The sequence below is a fragment of the Lissotriton helveticus genome, chromosome 1_1, assembly GCF_964261635.1.
Source record: "Lissotriton helveticus chromosome 1_1, aLisHel1.1, whole genome shotgun sequence".
Lineage (NCBI taxonomy): Eukaryota > Metazoa > Chordata > Amphibia > Caudata > Salamandridae > Lissotriton > Lissotriton helveticus.
In genome coordinates this window covers 306,359,401-306,373,949 of record NC_136057.1, presented here as the reverse complement: position 1 = coordinate 306,373,949, position 14,549 = coordinate 306,359,401, and the positions used below count along the sequence as shown (strand labels likewise).

General features: G+C 43.0%; 1 protein-coding gene across 7 annotated transcripts in view; it reads right to left on the bottom strand.

The window, feature by feature from the left end:
* Nucleotides 1-14,549, bottom strand: part of AGBL3 (AGBL carboxypeptidase 3) — an 873,099-nt gene that overhangs the window by 249,395 nt on the left and 609,155 nt on the right. For all 7 annotated transcript variants that reach the window (XM_078669865.1, XM_078670168.1, XM_078670098.1 and 4 more), the window contains exon 13: nt 2,711-2,809. In XM_078669865.1, the coding sequence (XP_078525991.1) occupies nt 2,711-2,809 (99 nt within the window). The remainder of the gene's footprint in view (nt 1-2,710; nt 2,810-14,549) is intronic.

Below are 14,549 nucleotides of genomic sequence, written 5' to 3'. Positions count from 1 at the left end.
TAAATACCAGAAAGGAGTAAACTAAGACTTAAGTAGTTAACTTAGACTTAAGTCTAAGTTTAATACTTTTTGATATTTACAAGGATGTGCTACTAGTAACTTTACTACTATCAAATCAAATCAGGGACATTTGTACAGTGCACATATCACTCGAAAGTCTCATTGTGCTTGCAGACAGCTCTGAAAGATTACTCATTTAGTTGTCAAACAGCCATGACTTCAGCTTCTTGCGAAATCATTTGTGATCTGTGATAGTACGTAGGTTTAAGGGCAGTCTGTTCCAAGAAGCAGGGGCAAGAAAGGAAAAAGACCTTCCTCCATTTCTCGCTGTGCGAATTCTGAGAGGTGCGAGACATTTTACTACTAGCAACTTTACTACAAATAGTAAAGTTACTAGTAGTAACTTACCTGTGAAATTAATCCACAAAGGCAAGTTGATAAAGGTTGGGGGTCAAATACCCTGGACACTGATCTGAGAGCTATAACCAACCTGCAATAAAAAATACCCTAATAAATGCCTGTGATCAGGAAGAGCAGCCGGTCCTGACATAGCCATACTGGGTCCCACACCCAGTCACAAGGAACAGAACCCTGACTTGAACAGTCCATCACTCTTACCTGGGGCCCATTTCTTTCCTTCACCATGTCTCGGCAAGGTCCCAGGTCACTCTTTCAATAAGGGATAGCAAGGGGGAGAAATCAAACTGAATTTAGAGGGCACAGGCCAATTATCATTTTGTATCTCTTGTGTTCAACCCTTTCTTATGTCATAGAATTGTATAAAGTGCACAGCTACTCAAAGAGTGTCCCTGCGCGAGCCCAGTTTGAAGAGAGAGGAAAAAAGAGGGAAGACAACTTAATTAAAGAGGAAAGCCTTAATGCTCTCCCTAAAATTTTTAGGATCCTGAAGGCAGGATAAGACAAGAGGGAGTTGGTTCCAGGCCACAGCCACTGTGTACACAAAGGAGCTGCCACCTACCCTTTTAAGGCGGAACCTGGAAGTGCAGGCCCTCAGCACAATGGAAGAGCGAAGCTGCCTAGTAGGAGCATAGAACTGAAATAGCTTCCTTAGGTACACCAGGCCGAGCCCATGAAGGGCAGCATGTGTCATTACCAGGGACTTACATTTCACCCTTACTTTCACCGGTAACCAGTGCAGGTTACGAAGGTGCTGCCTGATGCTGATCCGCTTAGGGAGTTTACAAAGAGTTTTGCCGCAGCACTTTGAACTACCTGACGTTTTTCCAGTAGATAGCCAGGCAGACCAGTATACAATGCATTAGCATAGTCAATGCGTGAGGTAATGAGTGCTCGAGTGATCGTTTCCCTTGCGGAAAGAGGGAGTAAAGGCAGAAACTTTTTTAGTGGTTTCAAAATGCCAAAGCACATTCCAGTGAGCTTGTTGATGTGAAGGCCGAAGCTCAGCTTTCTCTCGAACCAAATCCCTAAGTTCTTAACAGGTTGACCCCTTGGTATGGGCCGGGGATAATCATCTGGCCAGAAGGAGTGCCAGTACTGAGGAGGAAAGTTACTGAAGAAAGGAATCTCAGTTTATAACTTCCCTAATAATCTATGCTATTTTCCAGCTTATCTCTTCAGATTTCTAGTGTATATGGTTAATCACTTATTGGGAAAACATTTAAGGCATTAAGCATAATGGATATCTTACCTTCTTTAAAATGAGCACATGTTTTCCTGTTACATTAAGTGCAATCAATTGCATATCTCCAGAATTGTTGAAATCTTCGTAACATATAGTGTACACTAAAGAATAGATGAATCTTTAGTAGTGAACTAATCTCATTACTACTGCCATTTACGAAGTTTCTACTATCTGTATTCCATTGGAAACATCACATTTAATATGTTGGGCATGCCTAAAAGGAAGTCACTGTGCAAATATATTCCTGTTTCTGCTACATGCAATCCTTCTCTGGCATTATCTGGAGGAGAAGTCACACACTTAGCCTCACTGATAACCCTGTGAAGTAAGTGATAGAAATGTCATCACTGTGCTAATACTGAAATAAACTGTGTTGTATTTCACAGTGTCTCCTCAGATTGCTTATTTTGAGGTTACAAAAACTTACTGGAAGTATTCCAATTCCCATTTTTGTAGTGATCTATTTTATTTTGGAATGGACCTGGGGCACTGCATTTCAAATACTTTATTGATACTGAACTAAACATTACCTCTTCAGACCCTTAGAGCTATTTTGCTGTAATGGGTTAGATCTTTTTACTCAGGCCTCTTAACAATGCATTCTTTTATTTTCAGGATCATGATCTAGTGAGAATAAATCTCTCTAAAAGATGGTGACAATATCTGCCTTTCATATTTAGAATGTGCACTGAGGTGCAACAGTGCAACACATCACGCAACAGAAGTACTTTGAGAGAATATACTAAAACACAGAAGAGTATTTTACAACAACTTTTCATATGTCAATAGACCTGAGTACTTGTTCTTCAAAAATCACTTGTAGAACTCACCTGGATCATGATTAGCAGTCAATTGCAGAAGCATAACATTTTCACAGGCCTTCATGCATTCCCTTACAGTTTTAAATATGTCCAGATACAGAAGTGAGTGAGACACGAAAGCCATACTGACAATAATCAGTTATAACCAGTTCTTAAATCTCAAGATTACAGGACTGATGGACGGGGATGGTTGTTCTCGACAGATATCCGTCTATACAGATGTTACCTGCATTTCTTCAGTAAACTCTTCATTGGCTAATTCAAGATGTGCAAAGCAGGAGTTTCTTTCTTTCTTTGTTTTGAAACGCTTCTTTCTGGACTTTCGCTAAGGAAAGGAAAAATGAGGGTTACCTAACCAATTGAATCACGAACCAAGTATAATAAAAGACATTACAATTAACATGGGCCCTGGGATCCTCTGGATAAAGGACTTGTTCAACAGCCATGAGAGCACGGCAGAGTACTCAAAGTTTAGTAATGCAAAATATAAAATAATCACTGAAAAAAAATGTTTATTAAATAACATGTTTGTACTATACTATACTTTAGTATAACATTCTTAGACATTCAAAGATCCAAACAAAAACCAAAAACAGTAAAACTCGGACAGTTATGACTAGCCATGTAGCGAGAACTTGCATCCCCTTGCCTTGACACACACTGCCCCCCTCTCTCTGATAAAAATCAAAATCTCGTGCCTAGAAAAGAAGATCAGATAGGATACTTGTGAACTCAAAGGAAATATCCGTGGTACAGCACAATTTTTCCAGAAGAGTACCTTTTGATCTCCAGCTCTGAATCTCATTTTACAGGGAATGCCATCATTGAATTTGTTCCTTTGAAAAGGTTTGTTATTAGTAAGAGGTGTCTACTAAAAAGTACAATTTTATTATTTACTCTTTATGTGTTGATCTAGCACCATACTGCAAACATTTAATGAACGGAAAAAAGAACTGCCAGTGAAATGGACTGAAAGTCAAGAATGTCTGCTGAACAATGATAGAAAGATGAAATCAGTGTATGATAGGTAGGAAAGAGGGTAGAAAAGTCTGTAGAAAAGCCTTAAAATAGTCAATTATTTCCAACACAATTGCACTTCAAATGGGTATCTTACTTTGGTGCCCAAATGGTGTAATTTGTCATGTTCTCGGACTTCTTGTGCAAAAAATAAAGGGCACATTCTTGAATACTACAAGATTTAGTTACTACGAAACGATTTTAGAGCCTTTTATTCCGATTGGGTCCACAAACTGATACATCTTCATAGAAGGTGAATTGTCCTTACTCTGAGATGGGTGTTTATATGGATCAGTGGCAACACCTTGTCTTTTCACGAATGCATGTGCATTATTTTGCCATTCTAAGTACAACATGTTGTCCATTTTAGTGTAAGCAACAAATAAAGTACAACATACATTCTTAGGTGACATTACACAGCTGAGAGACTCAGCAGAAGGATAGCCACTATGAGCAGTGGACAAAAAAATTATCTAGTATTAATGTCATGTTGGCAGAAGGTACTCTGATGAGAAACACTTTTAACTGATGTAGTAACATGACTACCGAAAGAGGCAAGCAGGTGTAACCATAACTCTGGTATATACATACATATGGAGAAGTAGAAAAAGAACACCGCTGAAAGATATTCCGCCTGTGTATTAGATTAAAGAAAGGATGGAAGGAATATAACACAGGACTACATTTGGAACGTTGTAAAATATAAATAGGCTACATCGGCAAAGGTGGAAACTTATGGAAGTAACATTTGTCATCCAGATCTCATTCTTTTAATGGCACATTTACAAAAAGCTCAGATGTGTTTTATTCATGCGTTGATAGCACAAACAATTAGCACATATGCAGTTAATATTCAAGGAATAGAAAACTTGCAAAAGATAGCTGGGACTTTAGGAAACAGGTATTTTTAGAGAATGTAACCTAATAATTGTAAAGGTACATGACAAATAGAGTTACTTTCTGGGTGGAAGGTGAGATATTAATGTGCTCACTGAGAATAGCTCTACATCTACAATCTTATCAGGTGGGGTTTGAACACCTGAGTCAGTTCTGGTCTTTGTCAGATGATTTGCAGCTGATGTCCAATTGCTTACGTATCTCTACCACGATTCTTTCAAACTGGCCAGTGCCTTTGACGCTGTTGATTAATCACTCTTGATCATTCACCTGAAGGTATATGTTATTCGAGCAGGACCCACGGACATGTACTGGTTCTACTCTTAATCTAGAATGACCTAGTAAATCTACTTTCTCTTTGACTTATGAATGATGGCTCCTGGCTGTCCTCCCAGAGACTATGTTTAGCTTCACTATGGATGAGGGTGACCCTGCGTTATGCTTTTAAACTTATCAGTGACTGATAACCCAGACCACACCACAGTGGTGAATATGGTTTGGAGTCTCATTGAGATGCCAGAAGTAGCTAGTAAGATGCTGGAAATGCAGTTTTATTTCAGGGCTTTAGAGTGGTGAGGAGTCGATGACAGTACGAGTTACGCTGAGGTGCAAATGTTCTCTATTGTTGGTTAGTACATTCAACCACTACACTTGCTTCTAGTAGACAGTGGGGTGATTGCTAAAACTATTCCAAGATAGGATATTTGACTACATGAAATAAAATGTGCCTATTGCTGTTCTACTGAGAGTCTTTAATGCATTTGATAAAATCAATTATTGGGTAGATTGTAATTGGATGAGTATGAATTTACCCCAGACAGAAATCTTAACGATGGGGAATGACTCAAGCATGTGAGTACATGAAAGAACCAAAGTTGGAGAACATAAAATTACTTATTTGTAACTGGTTCTCGAGCACTAGTGTACTCTTCAGATTCATATACTTTTTAATGTGTTCCTCACAATTGCAGAGATATGTAGAATGCTTTATACAACTTGTTTTTACTATTAAATCTTTTTATTGAGGAAATGCAGCACATACGAGCAAGATCGTTGGTTACAGCCATCACATCATTGTACACATAGCTAAGACAAGAATCAATGTGTCCCAGTAAGTCCAACTATGCTGATGCCAATCGGAGCTGCTGCAAAACAGGTTTTACACCCATCTTAACTTGGAATAAAAAATAACTTACCACCCCCCCTACCCTGCCCATCCCCCCCACCCGTGTTCCAAGTCCACCACCTACCATATCTATGCCCCTACAACCTTCAGGCCGTTCACGTGTGTTCAGGATCAGAGAGGCGCAACAGCCTAAGATAGCGGGGGCATGTGACCTCCCAGAATTCTGAGGCCAATAGGGACAGAAAAGGCCGCCACAGCTCTGCATTTCTGGAACCCTCCCCCGCCATCGTCAGTGAGAGTTTTTCCATCCCAAGCACATGCCATAAACGATGTAGCCAACCATTGAATGTGGGAATATGTGTGGTCCTCCATTGTGTGAGAATGTTCTGCCGTTGCAGAACCCAGGGCAATAGGAATCAAGCGGCCTCTGCTGGAGTGTAGGGGATACATCAGGGGATTCGGTAGACCCAGTAGGACATATGCGGGAAGGCGCGGTATCTCTGTCTCTAGATGCGCATCTATCTCATCCAGTATTCGCTTCCAATATGCCTGCAGGTGAACACCGTCCCAAAGCAAGTGGACCAGGGTACCCACCCGACCACAACCCCGCCAACATGTCGCGTCCATGGTGTGATCCATTGCGTGAAGGCGCTCGGGGTATAGTACCAATAGGTCGCGATCTTGGTGAGGGTGTCGGTGAGTCTCATGTGGTACGCTGAATGCCGGGCTCTATAGTAGACTCCCTCCCATTCTTTGTGGCTGAGTGCGGGGCCTACCTCCTTCTCCCAGCGAGCCCTACCAGCACTGTACGTCTGGGCATGCCTAGCCAGCAGCATTTTATATAAGTCCGAAATTAATTTTTTGTCTGTTTTACGTGTAATCAGCCAGTGCTCATAAGGCAAGAGACGCCTAGCAGCCACCGAGTGCACCTGGTCACTCAGTGCCCAATGTCGCACCTGAAGGTATCGCAATCTCTCCGACTCCGGCATCCCATATCTTTGCCGAAACTGAGTAAAGGGAATAATTCCCTTCGGTGTGTACATATGGAAGAGGCAGCGGCAACCAGCAGGCCGCCACCCCGCGTATGCCACCGCGTCCATACCAGGCGTGTAGTCAGGGTTATCCAACAAGGGCGTGAGCGGGGATGGGAAGGTGGTGAGTTCGTGCTTAATGTTGGTGATAGAGCAAGCATCGCATCGCGACTTGCTCGAGTCAAGAACCTCGGCCGTGTGTAATCAATTAATAAATTGTTCGTCTTACTAATCTTTTATTTTCATATTCGAACAAGGTAGAGGAAGCTTGCATACGTGTATTTCTAATACAACTAATCCATGTCTTTAAAAAACATGGCCGCCGCTTGAAAAGTGCTTCTGCGCATGCGTCAGTCACACTCACGTGACCTGACGTAGTTATAAGTTTTGGAGGGAAAGGGTGCGCATGCGTAATACACAGCTTTCGTGAATAACGTGGTAATGCTCTTGTGAGTGTGTATATGTTGCTAACATTTAAACTGCATAGTATATTTTTATAATGATAAGTTTGAAGTACAAGACCAATGATGTGTTTACATACATTTATTTCTATGTATTAATTTGTTCTCGCTTACTTTTCATGTACTGCGGGAAATGGGGGTCCGAACCGGTTGGGAGCCATATTGAGGGTCTCTTCTGCGCAGACTCGTGGTGCACTGAAAGGTGGCAACATTGGACTGTGGAACTCAGCCAGCTGGCAGCCACCGTCAAGATGCTCATGGGAAAGCCACCTCTGCCCTACGAGAACGGAGAAAGTTGTTCCTTATATGATACATTGTGTGTTGCGCTACTATTTGCCGTGCAGTTTCTCATGGGAACCCCAATCTTGCTAGGCGGTACCCAGAGATGTAAATTAGGCCTCCAAATAATCTATTCTGATTGGTGTGTTACCCAAAGCCTACCTTAGGACCAATCCAAATTGAGGGATTCTGACACTTTGCAACATTGGGGGGTGGTACACCGTCCCCAAACAGTATAACTACCCTGGGTTCACCTAGGGAAGTTGTCCGACTTGTCTGGTTTAGCTGACCTGTCACTGACCCAACGCACTCAATAGGTGACTGAAGATACAGAGTACTGCGGAGCACTCTGTCCGAAATTGACCATAGACTAAGGTTTTACTAAACCTTAAAGTGCTGGCGGAGCACTTTGCTGGGAGTTCGCTGACCCAATCGGGGTCTTGATCGATAGCTGCAGTGAGGGTGGAGCGCAGGCGTTGCTTCCGAACTGCGGGTGCTGGTCCTGTCCTGAGGGTCCTGTCCGAGAGGTCCTGTCCTGATTCCTAATCTGAGGGTTTCCTGTCCTGTCCTGGGTGTCCATTCTGCACCTGCTGTCCATTGAGGGGTATCCTTCCTTGAGGGTTTCCTGTCCTTAACTGACCCGTGGCCAGGGTTTGGTTTTCACACCAGTCTAGGTAAATATCACTCTGAATCTTGCACCTTTCTATGTTTCTGTCTTTTTGCTTTAATAAAGACATACCTTTGCATATGTTAAATTTCCATGCTTTTCCCGCAACCATTGAATCATAAAGTCATTTGCATTTTATTTCAAAACGTGTTCCTATGTTGCCTTACCTGTTAGAAATTATATTTTGCATTGCAGTTTGTCATTTCCTGATATGGTCTAGAACCTCCTTACTTAAACTGTCTAAAGAACTTTTGCCTTAAAGCATAGCGTGTCTCTCTTCATAGACTCTCCTATAGATGTAAATGTCCCGAACTCCTGTCTTATTCCCTTGAAATAAATCTAGAATACCAGTCCTAATCAAAGCCTATCCCATCTTTAGTAATTCATCTGAAACGTTCTAATTCCTGATCCTTCATTTAAGTGTGTCCGGATTCCATTAGTCTATAAATGGTTGCTCTGACTTATTTGCTATTCAGCTATGTACTTTCTGTTATTCTGATTATCGATTGCTTAATTACTGTGAATTTGATTATTGCTGAAATTTACTAAATTAGATAAAGACTTTAAAACTTCCAGTTGTCCGTGGTCATTTACAAAAGGTATTGAATATTATTTGTTGGGTTTGTATTTTGCTGCCTTTCCTTTTACAGCTAGCTCCCTGATCCATGGTGGTCATAGGTACCCGTGTCTGTGGATGGTAAGTCGGGTACGCTGAAGAATAACGAAGGGAACTCACTAATATCTGATAGCAGAGCGTGAGGTCATCTGATCAATGTATATGGTGATTTGAAATATATGGGCCCGAAGCCAGAAGTGGCGAAATTATTGGTCGGGTGACCCGCGCGCTCTATCAGTATTTTCTGGTAAGCAGAGGATGGTTAGGGAACAGTTAAAGGTTAGGTAGGACTAGTTAAGCTAAGTCAAGTCGGTAGCTGCTAGTATATTGATGCTGCTATAAGAGCGGCCGTTTCGAGGAACTGATCACTCTCTTGAAATGTGTTGCTTTTGAAATTTATGAATTGTTTTAAAATTGTTATTCTTGTTCTTATATTGTATTATGTATTAATCCAAGCGTATGTAAAACGTATAGTTAAGTGTTGTCAGAACTCCCCGGGGAATTGAATAGGCAAGTGGTGAATAGAATCCATTGCCTTGAGGTCGCAGGCTCAAGGAAAGTTAGGTGCAGGTTAAGTAGAAAACCAGAAGCACTAACTAGCGTTTTTCTGAATACATGTGTGAATAAATGTTAGTAACGAGGTTCATTGGCAAAATTCCAATAGTGGCGTAACCTAGCGAGGGTCACATCGGAAGAGTAGCAGGTTCATCGGAGCTTGAGTGAAAGCAAAGGGGTCCGCTGGGAAACCCTAGACTCGGATATATCCCGGAAAGAGTGGATGGGTCTAGGGAAGTAACAGGTTCACTGATGCTAGAGTGAAGGGTAGGCGGAAGAGATCTACCCGCAGCGTGTGAAAAAGTAAATGGAAGTAGTTTACTTGCAGTAAAAGAAATCTTTCCTGTCTAGACACTTGAGCACTGTGGCGAATGTGTATTCGTTGTTAAATATACCAAGCACTAGCACTTTAGAAAGAAAGAAAGTTTCCGTTACCTTGTGAAGGGAGGGAGTCAGTCGCGAAGCGTCTCTGACGTCACTCTGTGCCGCGCTGGGATTGGTAGAAAACAGCGGGCGGGTAGCGGGGCCGGAATTGTGAAGGAGGGGTGAGCGCCGAAGCGTGAGAACTGTCTCGCGAAAAGGCCGCGCACCCATTGGCCGAAAATATTTGAACGCGTGCACCCATTGGTCGCACGGAATTGCAAGAAGCATTCTGATTAGAGGTAATTTGTAAACAAAGTTAAGCGTATAAATCGTATGTGGCACTCGTATTCTCCAGAAACTAGACCCGATCCAAGAAACCAAGGGTTTGAAAGGGATCAGTGGAAAGCTAATAGATACGATATTATGTACGGAACTAAGAGAAAAATGTCCCTTGTAAAGAAGGTAAAGAATTACTTTAAAAAGGACAAGCCGATTAAAACTAGAGAGGGCATTGTTATTCCACCACCAAATACTCCCGCCTCTTTCATGATGTTTGACAGAGGGTACAATACGTGTGTGTGGTTAGAAAATTGGGTGAAGTACACAGAAGACGACGGAATAATGGCCTTTCCGTTAGAAGGTACCTTTAATGGTAGAATCCTATTCAATTTAAGAACCCGAATGAATGAATTACATCCCAGACCGAGACTAACGCAGTATGAGGCATTAGAGGAATGGGAGATTGAGGCTTTCCAAAGAGAGAAGCCCCGAATGGACAAAGGGCTGACAAAGTATTACCCAAAACTGAGGCAAGAATCCCGAGATAAAAAGATGAAACAATGGAGACAGAGCATGATTGTTGAAGGACTGTTTCCCATGATGCCAGCAGAAGATCCTCCTGGGGGGGGGAAAATAACAGAAAAGACTAAACATTGGGGGCCCCTGGGAGAGTCAGATGACGAATTGTTAGATGACATGTGCATGAGAAGTCCGCCTCCTTATAATGAGGGACACCGACCTTCGAGTGCAGGAGATATTCCCCGGAGACCCCTACAAAGGGAAGAGGTCAGGTCCGCAAGTTTAGGAGGGGATTATATAATTCCTCCTTATACTGAGAATCTAGGACCCATAGAACCCCGAAGTATTTACCCCAGGAGAACCGTAGGTGGAGAGACAGGATATTCACGTGAAGGAGAGTTTTTCCCTCGTCCCCCTTATGGAGGAGAGGTGAGGTCCGTAGGTTCAGGAATGCCGTTATTACAGCCCCAGAATGAGGAAGATCCAAGAATCCTAGGCACAGGAAGTCTGTTTCCGAAGCCTAACTATGGCGGAGGGCCGAGTGAGACTCATCCCACTGCCCCGAGTTATGCTCCCATTCTGACCCCGCAGGTGTTACATGGAAACTCCTTGGACAGGTTATTAGAAGAGAAAGAGCGAGAAGCGCTGGGGAATCAGCGAGCTGAAATAATACGGAAAATGTCACAGCTAAATGCAAGTCCTGAAGCCTTGACGATCCCAGTAACAATCGGACCGGTGGTTCCGCTGTACGGGGACCGTCAAGGGACTCCAAAAACTCCCGTAATTACCCCTGTCATTGCACCGACCAGACCAGAACCCTTAATTATAGATGATCAGACCAGTGAGTGCGAGTCGGAGGTCTCGCTGCTAGATCTGCCCATTAGAAAGACTGGGAAAAGGATCCCGAAGCCGCACACGTTTAGTACGAGGGCAATTCAGATGGAATCGACCTCGGGTACTAGGAGTGTCACATTGGTGACTCCTGAAGAAATCGAAAGATGGAGTCAGGAATTGGAAAAGCAAACGTCCCCAACGAAACCTTTAGATCTTTACAAGCTGAGAATAGAAATAGAGGAATTGATGGCAGGAAACGTAGGATTAGACAGATTAAATACCTACTCCGAAGACGAAATGCTGTTTATCTGCAAAAGTCTCACCCGAAATACCCGAGTACTTCATGAAAAACTGACAGACACTGCTGCTAGCATGGGTATAGATATTTCAAGATCGAAACCGCTGCAAAAACCATATGGAGCAGATTTCTCAGACAAAGATTTGGAAAACTTGAATGCTTCAGGAAAGAAAGCACAGGTCAAGGAACTATTGTCAGTATTGCAAAAATGGGGAGATGTGGAAAGGTGGAAAGCTAGATGGGTCAAGAAAAAGGATGAGGCCAGGTCTAGGCAGGCAACTCCCGAATTTTTGCTAAAATAAGCTGAAAAACCAGAGCAGTTATGCCCTATGCGCGAAGTACCAGGTGGGAAGTATGTGCACGTTCCATGGTCCAGACAGGATATTGTGTCCTTTACTAACGATTTCCCAAAATTGCGCGAAAAACCAGTAGACTGGTACCGGCAGGTGGAAAGGTTCGTAAAGGTACAAAAATGCCTGTGGAAAGACCTGGATGGGTTTTTCGACATTGTGGTCCCGGTAGATCTGTGGACCAAGTGTAAAATAGCCATAGCTTGGTCTAGTGAAGAATACCCGAGAGATGGCAACACAGGGGAACCATCGAAAGAAGTGATGAAAAAATATGAACAAGTAATACAGCATTTGAAAGTAAAAGTGCCAGCAAAGGAAACTGATTGGACCAAGATAGATAGAACAACACAGGAAAGAGACGAGACAGTGCACTCCTTTTATGAAAGGCTGTTGCAGGTGTTCAAAACATACAGCGGTATAGACAACATCGAGATGAAGGATATGACACATTTTATTTACAGGTTTGTAAATGGTTTAAGACCCGAAATTTGTCAGTGGATAAAAGATAACAAAATCTGTTGGCATACTAAAAAGATGGATGAGGTCCTACGGTACGCAAAGTACTGTGAGGACGAGATGGCAGAAAAGAAAAAGGCTCTCAAGGAGAAGGTTATGTGGGCTCAAGTGAAGCTCGCAGAACAGCAGGAAAAACAATTGAATAAAATGGCCAAAACTAATGAGAACAAAAGTCTTGGGGAAGGGGGTGGAGGAAAGCCCCGGCCCAAACTGAGCAGGGAGGAGGCAAAGAAGAAATTTCCCTGCCACCAGTGCGGGGAAATTGGACACTGGCGAAACGAGTGTCCTTATCTGCAGGATGATAACACCCAAACACCTGATTTAACTCCACAGACGCAGAAAGAAAGACCAAGAAAGACTCAACCACAGGTAAAAACGATTCAGTTGCCTCGAGCACCAAAGCAAGTATTTAAGGGAAAATCCACGCAGGGTGATGACGTAGAAGTCTGGGAAAGCAATGAGAACAGAAATACAGCAACTTCGCAGTATTTACTAAACGATACCTTCCTTTGTGATGACCAGTACTGACGGGGCCTGAGAGGCGAGGACGAGGAGTGCGTACTTGGCGCCTCCTTGCCGGTAGACCAGTCCGGACCATACATTGAAGGAAAGGTTGACGGAAATGATGTCACTTTTCTGTTGGACACTGGCGCTACCCGTTCTACTGTGAGAACAGTGGACGTTCCAAACCTACCCCTCTCGGGAGAAGCCATCCAAGTAGTGGGTGTATCTAATCAATTGATTAGTACTCCTGTTACCGAGCCCATGGAGATCTCAATTGGAAACTTTAAAGAAATGCATAGATTTGTCGTTTGTGACACCAGTCCAGTGAACTTACTGGGACGTGATTTGCTGTGCAAAATGAACTGTACCATCTTTTGCACACCAAAGGGTGTTGAAATTCAGACCCCAGATGAAGATGGCATTTATAAATTAATGTTAATCAGACCGGACTCAGAAATTAAACGAATGACTATGCAGGATTTGCCCAAAGAACTCCAAGAAACAGTGAAGACAGAGGTATGGGACTTTACCGGAAAAGATGTAGGATTAATGAAAAACGTAGACCCCATACAGATAGCCATCAAGGACAATGCAGTATATCCTAATACTAAACCCTACAGAATGAATGCAGAAGTGAGAGCAGGGGTTGCCCTGGAAATACAGAAATTGCTAGAGGGAAACATCATACAGAAAGTAATGAGTAGCCCATGCAACTCACCGATTATGGGTATCAAAAAGCCTAGTGGCAAGTACAGAGTAGTGCAGGATCTAAGAAAGGTAAACAAGATAGTGATTCCTTGCTGCCCAATTGTCCCGAACCCAGCAGTGATTCTGTACCAGATCCCCTGGGATGCTGAGTGGTTCACTGTGATAGACCTATGTCATGCATTCTTTTCCATTCCCTTGCATCCAGACAGCAAATTTCTTTTCTCATTTGCCTTCAACAGTCACGTGTATGTCTGGAACAGGGTCCCCCAGGGGTACACAGAGAGCCCCTCTATCTTTAATCAGATCTTGAAAAAATGCTTGGAAACTTTGGTCTTACCTGGAAATTCTGTCTTGGTGCAATACATTGACGACCTCTTGGTGGCGTCCAAAAGTCATAGGGACTGTGTGATTGACACCATTGCCCTACTGAATCACCTGAGTGAAAAGGGACATAAAGTGGCCCCTGAAAAATTACAGTTCTGTGCAAAATCAGTGAAATATCTGGGGCACCAGATAGAGAAAGGCATCAGGAAAGTAACATCAGAAAGAGTGAGGATAATTCAAAAGATGCAGTTACCCCGTACTCAGAAAGAAATCAGAATGTTCCTTGGAGTGATAGGATACTGCAGGCAATGGATTGTGGGATTTGCGGTCCTGGCTAGGCCTTTGATAAAAATGACCAAGAGAGGAACACCGGATATCGTAGAATGGGATGATGAAAGCTTAACAGCCTTCACAAAATTGCGAGATTGTCTGTGTACAGCCCCTGCGTTGGGAATGCCAGACTATTCCAAGGATTTTGCCCTGTTCTGTGACACTCGTGATAATTGCGCATTGGCAGTCCTAACCCAAGAACATGGCACAACCAGAAGGCCTGTGGCATATTTCTCTGCCACCCTGGATCCAGTGGCTGCTGGATTACCAGGATGTCTGAAAGCAGTAGCTGCTACTTGCACAAGTTTAGAGCAGAGTGAATCCATTGTCATGGGACATCCTGTTACTGTGTATGTTCCACATGGAGTGGTAATTTTGTTAACAAGAACGA